Genomic DNA, 16,962 nt, shown 5'->3' with positions numbered 1-16,962 from the left:
ATCCACTGTACAACCCAGACTACAAGATACTGAAATCTGAACCATTCGATGATTGTACTCCAGAGAACCGACTGACAAAACTGAGAAAGCTGTGATGTTTTGTCAGTACATCATCACTACTTGACTGATGCCCCTCTCCTAAACTGCCGACGTACATGGTACAGTCTGACTCAGCCTTGCAAGATGAATAGGGAATAGCGTTACAGGCGAAGCAATGTCACAGAGACCTTTCTGCTTGAGGGAAGAATGTAATGAAAGAACACATCTGACTGGCATCCCCTATTTGACTTAAATGACCCTCACCAAGTGCAATTAACAACTTCCATTACAAGCAGCCATGGCTGTTCAACATTATGAGATTCACCACTGTCAACGTAAACTGTCTATAATGGTGGCAACACTTCCCCCAGTCTCACCGCCGCTGTTCTCTGTATATTCACGCTTCGCTTCCTCTGCCCCGGCGATCTCACACGAACACCTTGGCGAGGCCGTCGGCACCGGCGCTCGCGATGTATGGCCGCGAAGGGTGGAACGCCACGTCGAAGATACTCTCATCAAATTTTTTACGATGGGCAGTGATCTCTTGGACGCATGTTTTGTTGTCCAGATTCCACAAGCGAATGCTACAATCATGACCTGCAATGCACACAATTATACAATTCCAGGATGCTGTGTTTGCATCTAGAGAGTATCAGTCTCTTTAAGGTAAGAAACATATCATATCCATCGCCCTGATGACGGAGGCAGGAAGACTTCTGAAACGTTGGTTAACATCGACCAGACTACACAGCGCAACAACCCAGAAGACAGAAATCTTCATACTCACCGCTCTGAAAACCTCAAATCTTATACATTATACGTAAAATACAGAATTTAGTGCGACAATAATTAATACTCACTCCCTGAAAGTAGATACAGCCCATTGGGGTCAACAGCCAGACTGGTAACTGAATCAAGATGTGCCACCATTGAATGAACCAATTTTCCTGTTGTATTGTCAAAGAATCGGATGTGCCTGTCTTCGTGCGCTGTAATGGTGAGTGGCAAGGTCGGATGTGCCACCACGCAGTTGATCTGCCGACCCATTACATTGTTGTCCATCTCCTGAACAAAATGAATAACGGTGAAACTGAAGGTTCCAGTGCATGAGCAGGGTGGCCAAAAAAATCTCATTTTCTCTCACTGCAATCCTGAAGCTTGCATTGATATCCATAAAAATATTCTTAACCTGTGGTCATTCTTTCTTGGACATAATAAAAAGGCAAACTGGGCCCACTCCAGTTCCTAAGTAAGTATAAACCATTATCCTTGCCAGATACCATCTGAAGTAATCAATTTATTATGCCTTGTAGGTCTAAGAAGAAGAAGAAGATTTTGTTACCAGAGCTGTTTCAAGCCGTACAACAGGTTTCCCAGATTCCAAGTCGTAGACAATACAATGGGCAGAATTATATGCTGCCACCATACGATTTGGTTCATCTCGGATGAAGTCCACTGAAGTTGGGGCTCCATCTACGCAAAAGTTAAAACCACGTTAATTAAGAAATTATATACCGCCAACTCTCTCATTTGATACCACACAGTCCGAATACAGATCAAGCTTCGCTGATCTATAAATCCTAACCAACTCCAAAGAACATAAAGACCCTTGAGAAGCTAACAGTACACTCAGGTCGATGTGGAACTCACCACCTCAAGGTTCATTACTGTGTTCACATGTTCCCGTCACTGGTCTGTGTCCTGACAGATGAATTCACTCCATGCCCATTTCCACACAACACACTTTAATACTATCCTCACACCTGCATCCACTCAACAGACTTCTCAATCCAAATTATGTACGTATTTCTATTTTCTCAAGTGCACCACATGCGCTACTCGGCTCATCCTTGATTTTCATAAACCTTTTAGAGACTATTCAACCTAAAGTTATATCGGATGATTACGATAAAGCTGAGAGAAACAATAAAAAATGCAAAAATATAACAACATGAATGACATGACATTTATCGCACGAGGCAAAGAGTTGTTAATTTCACGATGTACCTTGTTCAGAAACGTATGTGGAGACAAGTGGAACTTTGCTAGTTGGTGACCAGAGTTTAACCGTGCAGTCAGCCGAGCACGAAAGTAGTTGCAGACGCTGGCTGTGTATACTGAGTCCCCAAACAGCATCTGTATGCCCCTCCATGCTTCCTGTTAGCACTCCGGGATCTAAACAGAGAGAGGAGTTGTTACTACACAGCAGATGCTGAGTAATTACCACAAGCAGAAGACAAGATGATGAACGAGTTATGAAATGTACCGTAACTTACAACAATTTTCACGTGTTCACCAAAATCTGACCTTCACAAATCATGCCAACAAATCAGAATTGTCTGTGAGCAACGACTGCCGAACTCGACACCAAAACAACTATGTCCCTGCCAGCACATCTCAAAGCCCAAATTTTTGAATCACACGTAAGTAGAGGATTTTGAAAAACAAACTTTTCTTTAAAGATTTAACATTACAAACATACCAAATGAATCGTACGGATCTATATTGGCGCAAGGTAGGTTCCAGCAGTGGATGGCACCGTCCAAACCGCCACTGTAGCACTGTTCTCCTGTAGCACTCATTGCCAAACACAACACAGGTCCGGTGTGACACCGGAATGTGTACAGTGGCTCCACGTCTAATGAAGCTGACCTGCACAGAAACAACTTAACAGGTGGCAGAACAGCATCCTGATATATACATTATATTTCTGTAATTTTTAAAACCTCTGGATACCCACTGTTTTATCGACTAAGATCTCATAGATATTATGGGCTCTTAGTGGTTTCAATATTTCCCATCATAGCTTAAATCATGTGAAGCCAGGATGAAAAAATCTAAACAACAAAACTTGCATGTGAGTAAAGTTAATGAGAAATCAACTGCAGTGACTCAAACATTGATGAAAATAACAGTAATGGTTAATCAAAATTACTTACGACAACACAACGTTTAGAAGGAACATAACACGTATCTATTACAGACTAATTACAATAAATTCTCAATTTCTTTCTCGCTTTAGCCCTCTCTTGCACTTCATTATATTTGAATTATGTGACTGACATGAATTATGACACGCTGAGAAACAAACCAGTGCACGAAGACTGCGCAAAGGAAGTGGGCTCTACTGTTCCACATGAGTGACAGAACAGCAACATTAAAATCTGACAAAACGTACTCTGATGACAGTAATACTACTGCTCTTTCCATATTTAATCATAAGAGTGACACAAGTAATACTGAAACAACTTCTGACTGTAAAGTTGCAAAACTGAAGTACATTAAGGAACTAAACTACTGTCGAACAAGGCGAACCACTGCAGCGCAAAATTATTTTAACATCTTACTAGAAGCAGTATAAGTAATGGGATTTTACTATAAGAGTAAAAAAATACTCGCTCCGACTGGCCTTTAAACATCGCTCCGCAAAGCGTTACGAACAAGTACTCACTTTTTGGCAGGTACTGTCTTCTGAAGATTCCACAGTTTTAGTGTGTGATCTTCGCTTGCTGTAATGAGAACAGACTCCACAGGATGAAACGCGAGGGCTCGCACTCCATCAAAATGACTGCGAAGTGTGTACTTCGCATTCCACGTCTTTCTATACGACTCTTTTGTGGTTGCAATCTGAAAGACGAAGAGACAGGAAACATTTCAACATTCTTCGTACACAACTACATATTTTTTTCTTTTTTAGAGTTCTGTCTGACGACAGGTCCATATGAACAGGATCCTTCCATCCTTTTCTCGGACTGGGACCTGTTCATATGGAACTGTCGTTCCTGGGGTAAACTTTTTAAAACAAGTTTTACTCTACAGTTAACCTGTACCAAACCAGGCTAAAGTCCCTACTGTAGATACTAACAGCTCAATTAAAATTTAAAATCTAATTAATATAAGCACATCTGAGTATGCCAGCTCACAGCACATTTTTACGAAGAATACATTTCAGAATAAAGCACACACGATGACACTTTATAACAGTAATAATACACATACGTACGAATCTATGGTATAATGACACATTAATTAACGAGCGTACACTACCATGTCATGGCTCAGCCCACATACATGAACATTCAGAGTTACATCTTACATCATACGCAGCCTCTGCTTCATTGTTGACTGTGAGCTGTGCAAGTTCACCTAAGCCAAGAGATGAATCTAGAACTTCCTCATCTCCTAGGTCACCTGGTCCCATCTGTCGACGATGGCCCGCACCAGTCTGGAACCCCATACCCGTACTACCTGTTACAAATAATGAAATTATTATAAACAAACAAACAAAACAGCCTTGCACATGAATAAACTGTATCTGAACGAAACTTCGCATGCTTAACAAAATATGAACATAGAATAAAATCAATCCCCAGCACGAGCAAGGGATGTTTCTTTTGGCCTCTATATCGAGAGTGGCTCTGGAGCCCACCCAGCCATCTATTCAGTGGGTATCAGGGGTCCTCCCAAGGGGGGCTTGACGCTAACCAATCAACCCCATCTAGTGCTGAGGTCAAGAAAGAGTAGGGACTATACCTCAAGCGCCTACATGGCACGTAGCGGGACGGCTCTACTTCCTTATGGTTTTGCTAAATGTAATGTTTAAATTAATTGTACTCCAAGAAAACATTATGTGGATATTTCAAACAATTTCAAGTTTCAATACATTAAAGAGTTAGTTTTAGAATAAATCCTTAAATTAATTTAGATACAAGGTAATGCAGTCTCGTGTAAGTTCCTACCCCAATCGGCCGGATCTCCTTGTGAATGTATATCAGTACCAGAATCTTCCGTCTCAGTCAGAAGGTTCAACTCATTAAGGACTTCTTCAGCTTCAGCATCGACATCATCTGCTAAGCCTTCATTCAACATCAGACCCTGAAGAAATTTACACAGTCACTTCCAGTATCACGTGTTCTAAGGACCATATATATTATTGTGCGACACATCAGTAACTAAATAACGCACAGAAATGATTATCACATGTGTTTTTCCTGCACGAGGTGACAACTTCTGTTGTTATGAATGCTGCATACTTAAACGTTTAATGTGCATGCTACAGCTCATGTGACTCTAGTTTCAGGGCTTCATCTCTGACAGAGCCCTACGTTGGTCTCAGATAGTTCAGTTTACTTAACACAAATATCATTTACACCCAAGCAGTACTTGGAGCCACAATATGTCAGCAAGTTTGCTGCTGCCGAAGGAAGCCTGAACTAAATGTCCAATTTGGATCACATTGAAAATACTGTAGTAAGTTCGGAAACACGTCTTTCCACTTTAAACCTTTTACAAATCTAACCTTCACTAAATTAGTACAAGAACTTTCACTTTCCTTGAAATTCATGTCACACAACCAACATAATATTAAAATTCAAACATCTGGTTTGAACAAAATGATTCTCGGGTTACTTAACAATGCTGTTCCAAACGCAAACACATTACGCAGAGTCAAATATGATAAAAATGGATAAAATGAGAATTTAGGAGACAATTATAGCCTACGTAGGTACTAACCCATCATTCGACCGTAGACACTGAGGAAAACCATGAAAAATCCATCAGGATAGCTAACTGAGATTCAAACTGGGTGTCTTGTAAAAAAAAAAAAATAAGAGCTTTGCTGCCTCAAGAACTTCCTCGGTTCACCAAAGTGAACTGGCATTCCCCATGATCTACTGTGTTCATAGATCTAAAATTAATCACGATAAACGCATTCTCAGAGTTACCTTTCCCTTGCGCTTGGCTGTCTTAACATCATCCTGGTCATCGTCATCAGGTGGCTCCAGATCATCACTCATATCATCATCATCATCCATGTCCACATCAGTTTGGGACAAGAAATCAAAGTTTGCTATAACTGCAGCTTCTGTGTCTAAAATCATTGCTTCAGCTAAAGATGATGGCTGGGCCTAAAATGAAAACAGAACAGGTACACCACCACCACCACCGTCAATCGGCATTTCTGCCGGAACGGTCGTATTGTGAAAAATCTTCCTCCGCCCACATCTATCCTCTGTTAAATACTCATTATCGATACCCCTACTTTCCTGTACATCATCGCTCCACAATTTTGGGGCAGAAAATAATTTATTGTTAACAAAAGAGTAACTTATAAGAGAATAACAAATTCTATTTACGTTGTAGAATTAAAGCGCACTGGAAATACTTGTATAAATTTATATAAAATGGGAGAATAAAATTAGTAAGCTAATAGGGAAGGGGAGGGCAGGTCTCTAGTTACGATAATAAAGTCGACGTGGCAAGAGAATAGCACCAAGGTGGACACAGTCTTAGCTCAGGTTAATAAACGATTTGATTGCTTGATATCCGAGATCTTAATTTTTTATATCATCAAAGTAATACTACTCTTAACACACTTCTGAACCTTAATTTGACCAACTTTCTTTGTACTGTTACACAGTCAGTCCTCACTACATGTCCTCGTCTTGGATTCATCCCTTTTGCTGATTTCTTAATATTAAATAGAAACATTCTATTGTTACTACAACAGTAGAATAATGGCTAAAATAATCTAATAATGACGGTAATAAAAGATGACAATGATATTAGTTCATACCTTTTTGGCGGGTGTCCTGCGACCCTGATTTTCACTAGCCCGCTTATTGGAGGATTCATTTCCATTGAGCGCCGCTACAACTGGAGCATTATTTAGATTCTCCTCACTTTCCGCATTATTGTTAAGACCAAGTAATGAGCGAACACGATTTGAACGTACGTCTATTATTGTGTCAGTATAACCAATTTCTTGAAGATACCTGTAAAAAGCACATCGATTTAAACAATGCGCAAAACGGTATTTATACCTCTTCATCTCTCGTCAAACCATTTATTACAAGACGTTTCACTGAAAATGGGGCTTACCAATATTGAATTTAATATAGCTTAAAATTTAACATGTTTACCCATAAATAGAAATGTTCAGAGAAGTTCAGCTTTTACCAAGAGAAGTTGCCATTCTAGATTGTCCCATTACACTGTCAAGTCAAAGTAAAACTTAGAAAATAAGTAATTAATATTCAATGAATCACTAACACTGTGTAGAATCATGTACTACCAACCACACTACAGTAATCTCGTGCTGGTACGCCATTTGGCCACAAATCTGAAAAAGGGTTTTAAACCCGGGAAATGTCTTCCAAAACAGAAATATTAAAATTTCCCCTTAATGCCATCATGTTTTATCTGTCTGCTGAAATGGTAAATCCACGTTACAACATGACATATTAACATAACATTAACTTACTGCCTGAGAAGCTGCCGTCCTTGCCGCCAGCTTACATTACTAACAGAAGTAAACGGCGCTTCTCCATCTACTGGAGCTTCTGGCCCTCCTGGCTCATCAAAAATTGGTGGTTTCATGTCACCCTGCTGTAACTCAGTCCCATATTTTAGCTTGTGATATTTTGCTCTAAAACATAGAAGAACATCTGTAAATATGATTTTGATTTAGGTAATATTTTCTTTCTGTATAATTAAGTTGTAATGAATCTCAAATGAAAGGTTTATGTAATTCCTTTAATGTTTTTGTTATTATGAAGAAACTGTTCCATCTATTCTCCATAAGAATATCTTAACATAAACTACTAAGCAGCACAACCAATATCCCAGAATGCTTGTAAAAATTATGAATGGGATTCAATGTCTTAAAACTTAAATATCACAATAAGATTTGTAAACATTTACAAATTTGTTTACTCAAAAAAGAAAAACTTAATTTTCATCACCACTTTACACGTGTTATGTAAAAAATGTAGCGTAGGACATAAAATATAAAACCTGATACCTCAACGCCAACATCACCTTCAAAGCAGACGCTGTGAAAAATTGGGTTCTGGTGGCTACGCTACGGCACTACGACCATTACAACTGGAAGTGCGCTAAATGCCACTACATGACAGAGGTCATGTTAAAGTCTACTTGTTAGGTTATGTCACTCTGGTAACTCTGAAAGCCATTGCATGCAGGTTGGACAAATAGCCACTAATACAGAAAAAGTTAAAAAATGTTCTTAATAAGTTTTTGTTTCAATCTGTATAATTCGCAAACAATAAGACTAACATATACAGATGTGTTTTCATTCAGGAGTGAAAAGGAGTGAAGATAATGATGGCAAGTGCTCAAAAAAAAACATTTTAAAAGAATTCCACATACTACCTCTTGCCAGAGTACTTACTGGTTATAACAACACAAATAACTGAAAACACAGGAAATGTTTCAATAAAACTCAGTTGTCGATAAGTCAATGTGAATATAAACCTTAATCTATTAATAAAGGATTCTACTATGCAGGGATAAAATGTATAATAACCTCCACCCCAAAATTACATGCTCATCTACAAACAGAATACAATAAAAGGTGGCATTATAATACTTCCTCTTGACTCACTTCTACTTCGTCAATAAATTTATACTACAGAATGATTAAAGTTCTGTAATGAAGAGTTTAATTATAAATCCTTATGTTCTCCTCTATGTATACAAACATGTATTAAGTTATTATATTACATTCCTTGTGTAAACACATGTTACAGTGAGTTCTTGTGTCATGTATACGATGTGTATATGAACAATTACCTTCTCAGATACAGAACCACTGTGAAGAGAACTAAAATCTATTGTAGTGTTCTTTGTTTTCATAACACGTTGTACTGTCCACGCTCAACATAACAATCATGGAATGCATGTCATCTGTCAACATTACCATCATATACACAATGCTATCACATTAGCATATTAAATTAATAAAAAATAAATATTTCTAAATAAATATCTGCCCTATAGATTTAAAGTACTATAAGTGAGTAGCTCGTGCTCAATTCCTGTACTTTGATCAAAACTTGTAAACATTACAAGTAAGACTTTGATCAGCATGACATTCAAACAAACCAACATTCCACTTAAAGAACAGTCTTAAAACAAATATGAAGATATAAATTAATCCAATGAACTTACCTTTCTTGCTTTAGTGCATACTCCAACATTTTTATTCGCCGAACTAAATCATTTTTTAAATTTTCTTGTCCTTTTCTTTCACCTTGAAGGAAAGCTATCCTGGCCTGTATAAAAAATCACAAGTTATATGCATACACTCTACGTTTTACACCAATAATAAACCAATCAATATTGACACAGACGACAATACGTTCTATATTAAGTGCACTGGCCTAAACATCATCCAGCTCACTAGGCCTAGTTTATTTGCAGAATCTTGACGCAAAATATTTTACGGCCATTCCCTTCATATGAAGAGCACCTTCAATCAAGTACAACGAAACGCGGGGTATTAAATAGCGAACAGTACAGAGTTATATCTTTATGACAATATTTACCTGTAGCTCGGCTCTATCAACTTCCCACTGTGACCTCTCCATCTCGAACCTTGCCCACTCATGTTGAATGAAATGCAATATACCAGGTATGGAGTATTGAGTTCTTTGGTTTCCTTCATCACTTTGCTTATTTCCTACATTAATTCCACCACTTGAAGGTCCCAGTTGTCCGTTGTGATTTTGTGATGGAGAACTATCTTCCATTGTGGGCCCACAGTACTGACTGGGTATCTTCATGACATGGCCGCCATTACAGCAACTTCGTGAGCTTTAACTAACAACTTAAGTCAAACAGATAACTGCCATCCTTTAATTTCACGCACATTTATAAAATCCATTAAAAAATTAAAATTCATTAGTGAAATTCAACAGTCCCTACAACTACCACTTTCAGTACAATGGTAAACCCTCGTTTGACTTACCGTGCACAATCAACGATCAGCATGGCCAGTTATATTTTTATTGCGGCCTTACATTTACACAGAGCGTTAATGCTAATCCATATGGAACAACCATTCAGTTCAATTGACCAGCACATTAAAAAGGGATATTTTGGTAAAGGGCTTAGATAAAAATTACAAAATACTGTATTTATCGATAAAATTTTTTATTTTGGTTAAAATTATGTATCATACACAATATTAAACCTCATTGAACTGTATACATATACAAAACACAATTTATATACCTTACGAAGATGTTAAATTCTTGGGATAATGTTGACTTTCATATTTTTAATGTATCATTTTGGGAAATTTCAGAAGGTGAATCACTTTTAGCTCCACATATTATTCAACCCCAGTTAAGTGAAAACCAGTTACAAGGCTTTCTTCTTTCTGTATATTTTTAAATATTTTACATACATCTGTAGGCCTAATGCATTTCCTGGTCTTCTACAATACATTACTTTCATCTCTGCATACCATAATAAATACTAAACAGAATGTTAGAATTAAAGTGTGTTATCTTTATTTTAACACTGAACTTGTTAACAAGTATTAGAACTTTTTAAAACTCAAATTAACCAGCCAACCATCCAACATTAAACTTCACATGAGTACAGATGAAAAGAAGTGTTGTTTTAAGAGTATAAGATACATAAAAAGTATGGCCATCATAAAAGAATTGTTATATGTCTGACCACACAACACACACTGTAATATAAATGTAAGGGCAGGATTCATCATCTGTATTCACAGAAATTCATCACACCAATCAGACAAACACTGGTAGCAATCACTCGATTGCTTACTACTTGCTCCGCACACATCTTTCATCCAGTCTTGAAATAATTCTTTGTTCTTCTTCAGTACTAGAAACTGCCCCAACACAACAGATGCCTATAAAAATAAACAGAACATGTACTACAACACTGGAAACCCAACAAATATTGAGCCTTTGTTACATTAGTAACTCATCTTACAGTGTGAGAAAGAAGTTTCCAAATGTTTAGAGCAGTATCCAACAATTTCTTAATAGCTAACACCCTTCTGATAATGAAACTGTAAATACTTTTGTTAGTTCAAAATTTTCTAAGTAATTTACAATATTACTTCAACAATTAATAGCCAGAAGAAATAACACACCCGGAAAACATGGATAAATAAACTACATGTGCAGTTATAAAGATGACAGAATTCTGTGATGTTCTGCTGTCTAGCCTGGTAGAAATTTCCCATTTGGCTGGACCATACCGCCTTTATCATTAAGATGGTGAGTGAGTGAGCTGTGTGCAAAAAGGTGTGCTGAGATATAGGAACAAGTCAGATTATGTAGAAGCTTGGCTGCACCAATGGTAAAAGGGGGAGGAGTGGTGAGAATGTTGATATTTTGGGTTGTAATAATGACAATCGAGGTAGAATGTTCTGCCAGAACTTTGGTAATTACCTACAAGTCCACACAGCACTATAATCAAAAAGGCCAACATCACTCACATCAACATACTGACATCCTGTTTTATCACAGTACGCAGCAAGAATCTAGAAAATCAATGGCATCTCTATATTCAATTCTGAAAATGTAAGACATTTTACATGTCACCAAATAATTTAAATGATAATAAAAAGATATGAAGTTGAAGATTTATGTCTTCTGGGTTGTTGCGCTGTGTAGTCTGGTCGATGTTAACCAACGTTTCAGAGGTCATACTGCCTCCGTCATCAGGGCGACCAGACTACACAGTGCAACAACCCAGAAGACAGAAATCTTCATACTCACCGCTGTGAAAACCTCAAATCTTACAAGATCTGAGGTTCTCACAATGGTAAGTATGAAGATAGCCGACTTCCTGGCTGTAATGCTGTGTTCTCTGATAGAAGTTTACCAATGTTTCAGTGGTCCATGATGCATCCATCATCAGGAAGTTCCACAGTGCATTCTGAACACCTCAAACTCTATCCACAACAATCAATTTAAAATGTAGTTTGTAATCATTTTCTCTGTAAAACTTTATGTTCCTGTTCTCAGCTCCCATGAACAGGACTTTGCAATGTTTGTCTTAAACCAGTCCTCCTTACAAAAAGACCTTTTGAAATACATGTAATGACTGAGCTTCAACACTGAACGAATAAAAGTAACAGTTCTACACCATTGGAATGAATGGGTTTCTTATACTCGCACCATCTTTCACGTCTTATTGAACTAATGTACTGGAACACCAATAATTAGTATATTCAAACCTTATCAAATCCTTGATTCTCCAGACGACAGCCAAGAACTTCTCCAACTCCAGCCAGATCTGTCACAGGTTTGTTACCCATTGGCTCAGCCACAAAATTTCTGTGTTTCTGTGTTGTATTTGACATCGTTCCCTAAAAAAGTAAATAAATATGCCATATTCTTCAAATCACATGTTACTTTGATGTTTTTTCACATTCGGCGACTGAAAGATGACTAATGAAATCGTGCCATGACAAATTGAATCACAAAATTAAAAACCCCAATTTGTCTTACACTTTTACAGTCAAGTGCATACAATACTAATTATTATGTACCTCACTTTAGAATTTATTACTCACAAGAAATTAAAATACGTCTGTAACAATCAATTGGCGCTAATACTTAAACTAACAGAAAAGGTACTGCAATCGAAAAGTATTCCCCAATAGTATGGCGGGTACGAAATTCCAATGCTGCCAGAACCATGTTCGTAAATTTTCCTCGTTGTGGGACACTTCCGTTCAGCGGTACCGGAAGTATAACTGATAAATATATTGGACGTACAACCCTTCACTTGCCTTAACCTGTAATACATAAAAAATTGACAGTGGAACCACGGTTCCGGAGACTCTGACGTAAATACGTCTCTGTAATGTAATGTAATAATTCTTATATAAGATAAGTACTTTTGACATTTTTACCAGCACAAAATTATCTAGTCTACGACGCACTTCTTCTACAAGCGATTCACAGCTCAGCTCTTTCTGCAATAACGAAAGCGGATTGTTGACGGCAGTAATGTAACACAACAATGCCGAGTAAACACGACGTAACATTTAGTTTCTTAGGTAACATAACAATGCACGCAGGAGTTCATATAAAAGCTGACCATTGTTGTCGGTCCATATTTACACATTGGTGATATGGATCTTACACGTTTTCCTTTCACTTTTTTTCCGAATAACCCTTCCGTATTTACGTCAAAACTTCACTTTGCACGGATGTTGGTAAGTATTATCTGTGAAACGTAAATATATTCTATTACATTCTAATATCTGAGGTTGGTAATTGGTGGAGGTGGCCATGGTTCAATATGTCAGCTGTTTCTTGGTGACGTATTGAGTGTATCGTCATCGCTTATGGTAGTTAGAGGATCGTTTGGAAGGTTTGATTATTTTAGTTGAATTTGTCTTTATTATATAATGAAACAATGGATATAAAGTGTTTCTGACGGACGATTATATGTCAGTAGCGGTTTCAGACATTCCACAATAAAGTTCGTCAACATTAACAATAATTGCAGCAGTGATTCGTTTTAAAGGTTATCGTTTCAACACATATTGATGTGTTAATTTGCCAATACTGAATCAAGAATAACTGATGTATGCTTGGTGGCCAGGAAATTTTGGATTACATTACATAATAGTAACAGTTCCTTCGGTTTTGTTTGCAGTATATACAAAGCCTTGGTAAAAGTTTTCAGAATTGCACTGTGCCCATGATCAAATGACAGCAAGGAGACGACGGGGTGGATCAGAGTCAGAACAGGCACCCCTTATTGTTACAAGTGGGGGCCCCTATTCTGTGCAGGACTCTTGGTCCCAACAAAACAATGCAAATCACCATGCAAGCAATGGAGCAGATGGCAAAGGCTACAGAGGAAATATAAAGGATATAACACCGAAACAGAAGGAAAATACACGAACAATGACGTCACGGGACAGAACCGCTGAATTTGTAAATGCAACCCGTTCCTTACAAGGACGTCATGTAGCAAGAACGGTGGCTGTAAGGGATCCTAGGAAAGCTAGATATATCCAGAGTTATGCAGAATTTATGTTGATTGCAAGGTACAGTATGATACATACAGGTCATGTTGTAGGATTAGTAAATCTTTTGTATGGGAAAGGATGAACTAAACTCGACAGTAACTTCACTAATCTGCAGCCTGAATTTGTGTTACTTGTATTTACTTGACATTCTCCTAACTTGTCATTAATAGTTTAATGTTTAAGACTATTAATATTAATCTTCATTACATAGAAAATGTTAATAACTGACAAGTGTAAGAATAATTTTACTAATATTAATATTTGTTTATTTTAATATATAATATTTCTTTTCAGGACTATAGGGAAAAATATCAGCAGTACATATACAAAACTGGAAAAGCTCACCTTATGTAAGTCATTAAATTCATCGACTGTTTGGACCATGACTTTAGAAATAGTTAAAATGTGCTAGCCACTTGAGAAAATCGATGTCTGAAGTGTACCTTAAAAGACGTTGTGTTCTGTTCCGCATCTTCACAAATTTATCATTTACAACACTTTTCCATCTGATACTATGTTACTTGTGTACATGATAAAGCATTGTTATAAAAATAAATTTTTCACCTCGTCAGCACGTGTCACTCTCCTTGGGTCATCGACATAAATAATTGTTTTAAATTTCAGTGGCAAAGCGGAAATCGCTTTTCAATGACCGGCCGACAGAAATACAGGAACTGACATACATAATAAAGGAGGATTTGAACAGCCTAAACCAGCAGATCGCGAAACTTCAAGAAGTGTCACGAAGTCAGAAACAGTCGCAGCAGAATGGTCGTCACCTTCAGTCACATTCGTCAAGTGTCGTTCTGGCTTTACAGTCCAAACTTGCATCCATGTCTACAGAATTCAAACAGATTCTTGAAGTTAGGACAGAGGTATTGAAAACTGGAGTTAAATCCGAGGTGGCTTCAGATGTAAAATACTTATAAAGCAAAATGCACAGTTCACATCTATGTACCCTATTTGTCATAGCCATTTTAATAATATCCTTCCATCTATATGTAGGTCACACCTTAAGGTTTCTCAAACACGTGAAACTATCTACACAGCAGTAAATAGAAATCATACATTTTTAGTAAAAAAGCAATTATATCCCTATTTTTATTAAGGACTTCTAAACTCTAATTGTATTTTATAATTTTTTTTATGGATAATTTCACCTGTATAGAACCTGAAGCAGCAGAAGAATCGCCGGGATCAGTTCTCGCATGGCCCCATCTCTTCATCGCTTCCTCCATCAGCTATATCAGGCCACCACCAGGGCTCTGTCCTGCTCGCTGAAGATGTGAGTGTGAACATGGAGGAACACAGTCCACTGCTTCCAACTGTTCAAAATCAAGCACTGATCTACGATGAAACGGTGAGATGTGCTGTAGTTCAAAGTGTACGGACATTCTTAAAGTGAAGAGTATGCGGATGTTCGGCTAAGGAAGAATAAATTGTAAATTATTTAAAATGTCATTTATCGCGCAAGTGGTAAGATTTAATTCCTGCTGTCGACTTAGGGTTGCTGAGCGATGCCGACGTCGGCAATGGAATCGCTGAAGCTATGTTTTATTTGGCTTGTCATACGCATCTGACTGCACTATGTTTCACTGATAGAGAGAATGTAAGGATTTGGAAGGAGGTGGTCGTGGTACCATCCTGGTAAGACCGACGACTAGCAATGAATCAGGATAGTCGGCAACGTGGCTGAGATTGTAACTCCCACATGCATGCCTGCATTATACCAACATGTGATATTATAGTTTTAGATGCTATAAGTCGTGTTTCATCTTCAGGACAACTATCTTCAGAGCCGTGCTGAGACGATGCAGAATATCGAATCGACAATAGTCGAATTGGGTGGAATATTTCAGCAACTTGCTCACATGGTGACTGAGCAAGAGGAAATGGTAGAAAGGTTAGAATGTGGATATTAAGTTACAAGGACAATTTTATAATTACCGCATTAGTTTACATCTGTGTTTTGAATATCCGTTACCGATAATTTAATCTCCTTGGCTGAATGGGTGCCGTCATTTACATGCAGACATGTTACAGGTTTTGTTTATGGTGAATTTTTTTTTGTGGCTAATAGTTTAACCAACAAGACGACTTATTACAGGCTATTCTGATATCAAGTGTAAATTATCCAAACTGAAGGGTTAATATATCAAATTGTTCATCATCTTCATGTGTTTTGGGTCAATTTAGATTTTGGTGTGTTAAAATGCCACAATACAGTTACATCTCAGAAATAAAATTGTAGGAATCGTTCTTAAACCTTTTATGCCGTCACGTAAAATTTGGGACTAATAAAGTAGGATAGTAAGCATTTCAATTAAAGATGATACAGAAAAGTGGATATTAACACGATATACATTAATGAAGATACAGACTGAACTAAAGTAATTTTGTTTCATGTTTCGCAAAGTAATTATGTTATTTTTGGTTCTTTTTTAGGATTGATACAAATGTTCAAGATGCAGAGCTGAATGTTGAAGCGGCTCATAGCGAGATCATCAGATATTTCCAAAACATTACATCTAACCGTTGGCTCATGATCAAGATATTTGCTGTGCTTATTTTTTTCTTTCTTTTCTTTGTTTTATTCATGGCATAGTCAGCCCCCTCTCTCGTTGACTTGGATACCAAGCGGTGGTTGCCATTTATTGAACTCGCAACTGGTGTCTGGGCGCTGATAAGTTTCTACTTGAGCAACGTCTTCAGTGTTGACTCATACTCGAATCACCAGCCATTCATAAATATTTCAATTACCCAGTGAATCAAAGATATGAAAGACATATATAAACAAACAAATAAATTTTCATCTTCAGGGTAAACTGATGAGTGTTAGTTTCGCACAGGTTGTATGAAACGTATTTTAATCAATCGCAGACTGTCTTGGAAAATATAAACGATATAAAGGCATTACGACGAATATCAACATATATCTTTTGAAGAGTTGTGTATGGTGCAAATATTTGTATGCAGCTTGTCAGACTTGTATAATCAGCATACATTTATTAAAAGTTAATACATAAGCACTTGGGTACTTTGTATTGTATTTTGACAGGAATACTGAAAATATGAGTAGTTCA

At 37.4% G+C, this 16,962-nt stretch overlaps 3 protein-coding genes and 1 long non-coding RNA gene across 8 annotated transcripts; 2 read left to right on the top strand and 2 right to left on the bottom strand.

Moving 5' to 3' along the window:
- Positions 1-176: 176 nt before the first annotated feature.
- Positions 177-9,677, bottom strand: Cka (Connector of kinase to AP-1). The gene is made up of 13 exons (XM_022061127.2): positions 9,390-9,677; positions 9,013-9,116; positions 7,304-7,468; positions 6,617-6,815; positions 5,766-5,948; positions 4,779-4,914; positions 4,136-4,287; positions 3,491-3,666; positions 2,522-2,691; positions 2,047-2,214; positions 1,382-1,512; positions 900-1,104; positions 177-636 (listed from the first exon to the last, which is right to left on the bottom strand). Exons 1-13 carry the CDS (start codon positions 9,624-9,626, stop codon positions 467-469), a joined length of 2,196 nt encoding a protein of 731 aa, XP_021916819.1. The 5' UTR covers positions 9,627-9,677; the 3' UTR covers positions 177-466.
- A 150-nt stretch (positions 9,678-9,827) lies between these two features.
- On the top strand, positions 9,828-11,968 carry LOC147872015 (uncharacterized). Its single transcript, XR_015537993.1, has 3 exons — positions 9,828-9,944; positions 10,958-11,102; positions 11,724-11,968. It is a non-coding gene; the product is annotated as an uncharacterized LOC147872015 (long non-coding RNA).
- baf (barrier to autointegration factor) lies at positions 9,980-12,895 on the bottom strand. Of its 3 annotated transcripts, none has more exons than XM_087359192.1 (3): positions 12,734-12,895; positions 12,068-12,199; positions 9,980-10,729 (listed from the first exon to the last, which is right to left on the bottom strand). In XM_087359192.1, exons 1-3 carry the CDS (start codon positions 12,881-12,883, stop codon positions 10,583-10,585), a joined length of 429 nt encoding a protein of 142 aa, XP_087215318.1. In that variant the 5' UTR covers positions 12,884-12,895; the 3' UTR covers positions 9,980-10,582. The 3 variants fall into 3 exon arrangements, with proteins under 3 accessions (XP_087215318.1, XP_021916848.2, XP_021916846.1); XM_022061156.2 differs by having other exon boundaries at positions 12,749-12,883; XM_022061154.1 differs by lacking the exon at positions 12,734-12,895 and adding an exon at positions 12,407-12,567.
- Positions 12,896-12,921: 26 nt separating this feature from the next.
- Positions 12,922-16,908, top strand: Syx5 (syntaxin 5). 3 transcript variants are annotated; one of them, XM_022061169.2, is made up of 7 exons: positions 12,922-13,054; positions 13,524-13,897; positions 14,174-14,229; positions 14,504-14,754; positions 15,048-15,239; positions 15,661-15,782; positions 16,325-16,908. In XM_022061169.2, exons 1-7 carry the CDS (start codon positions 12,971-12,973, stop codon positions 16,482-16,484), a joined length of 1,239 nt encoding a protein of 412 aa, XP_021916861.1. In that variant the 5' UTR covers positions 12,922-12,970; the 3' UTR covers positions 16,485-16,908. The 3 variants fall into 3 exon arrangements, with proteins under 3 accessions (XP_021916861.1, XP_021916862.1, XP_087215310.1); XM_022061170.2 differs by lacking the exon at positions 12,922-13,054 and adding an exon at positions 13,095-13,212; XM_087359184.1 differs by lacking the exon at positions 12,922-13,054 and adding an exon at positions 13,139-13,212 and having other exon boundaries at positions 13,501-13,897.
- Positions 16,909-16,962: the final 54 nt, after the last annotated feature.

The sequence above is a fragment of the Zootermopsis nevadensis genome, unplaced genomic scaffold, assembly GCF_977971745.1.
Source record: "Zootermopsis nevadensis isolate Lab colony 2312 unplaced genomic scaffold, Znev_1.0 Znev_ptg000031l, whole genome shotgun sequence".
Lineage (NCBI taxonomy): Eukaryota > Metazoa > Arthropoda > Insecta > Blattodea > Termopsidae > Zootermopsis > Zootermopsis nevadensis.
The sequence above is the reverse complement of the archived record's forward strand: the minus strand, read 5'-3'. Positions and strand labels throughout refer to the sequence as shown.

Coding starts and splice junctions, on each gene's coding strand:
- Cka (XM_022061127.2), bottom strand. CDS start 9,626: ATGAAGATACCCAGTCAGTACTGTGGGCCCACAATGGAAGATAGTTCT. Junction 7,469..9,012: donor TATGCACTAAAGCAAGAAAG/GTAAGTTCATTG, acceptor TCTATGTTTTAG/AGCAAAATATCACAAGCTAA. Junction 5,949..6,616: donor GCAGGACACCCGCCAAAAAG/GTATGAACTAAT, acceptor TTTTCATTTTAG/GCCCAGCCATCATCTTTAGC.
- baf (XM_087359192.1), bottom strand. CDS start 12,883: ATGTTACGTCGTGTTTACTCGGCATTGTTGTGTTACATTACTGCCGTC. Junction 12,200..12,733: donor TGCTGGTAAAAATGTCAAAA/GTACTTATCTTA, acceptor TTACTTTTTTAG/GGAACGATGTCAAATACAAC. Junction 10,730..12,067: donor AGAATCAAGGATTTGATAAG/GTTTGAATATAC, acceptor TTATTTTTATAG/GCATCTGTTGTGTTGGGGCA.
- Syx5 (XM_022061169.2), top strand. CDS start 12,971: ATGGATCTTACACGTTTTCCTTTCACTTTTTTTCCGAATAACCCTTCC. Junction 14,230..14,503: donor ACTGGAAAAGCTCACCTTAT/GTAAGTCATTAA, acceptor TTTAAATTTCAG/TGGCAAAGCGGAAATCGCTT. Junction 15,783..16,324: donor CAAGAGGAAATGGTAGAAAG/GTTAGAATGTGG, acceptor GTTCTTTTTTAG/GATTGATACAAATGTTCAAG.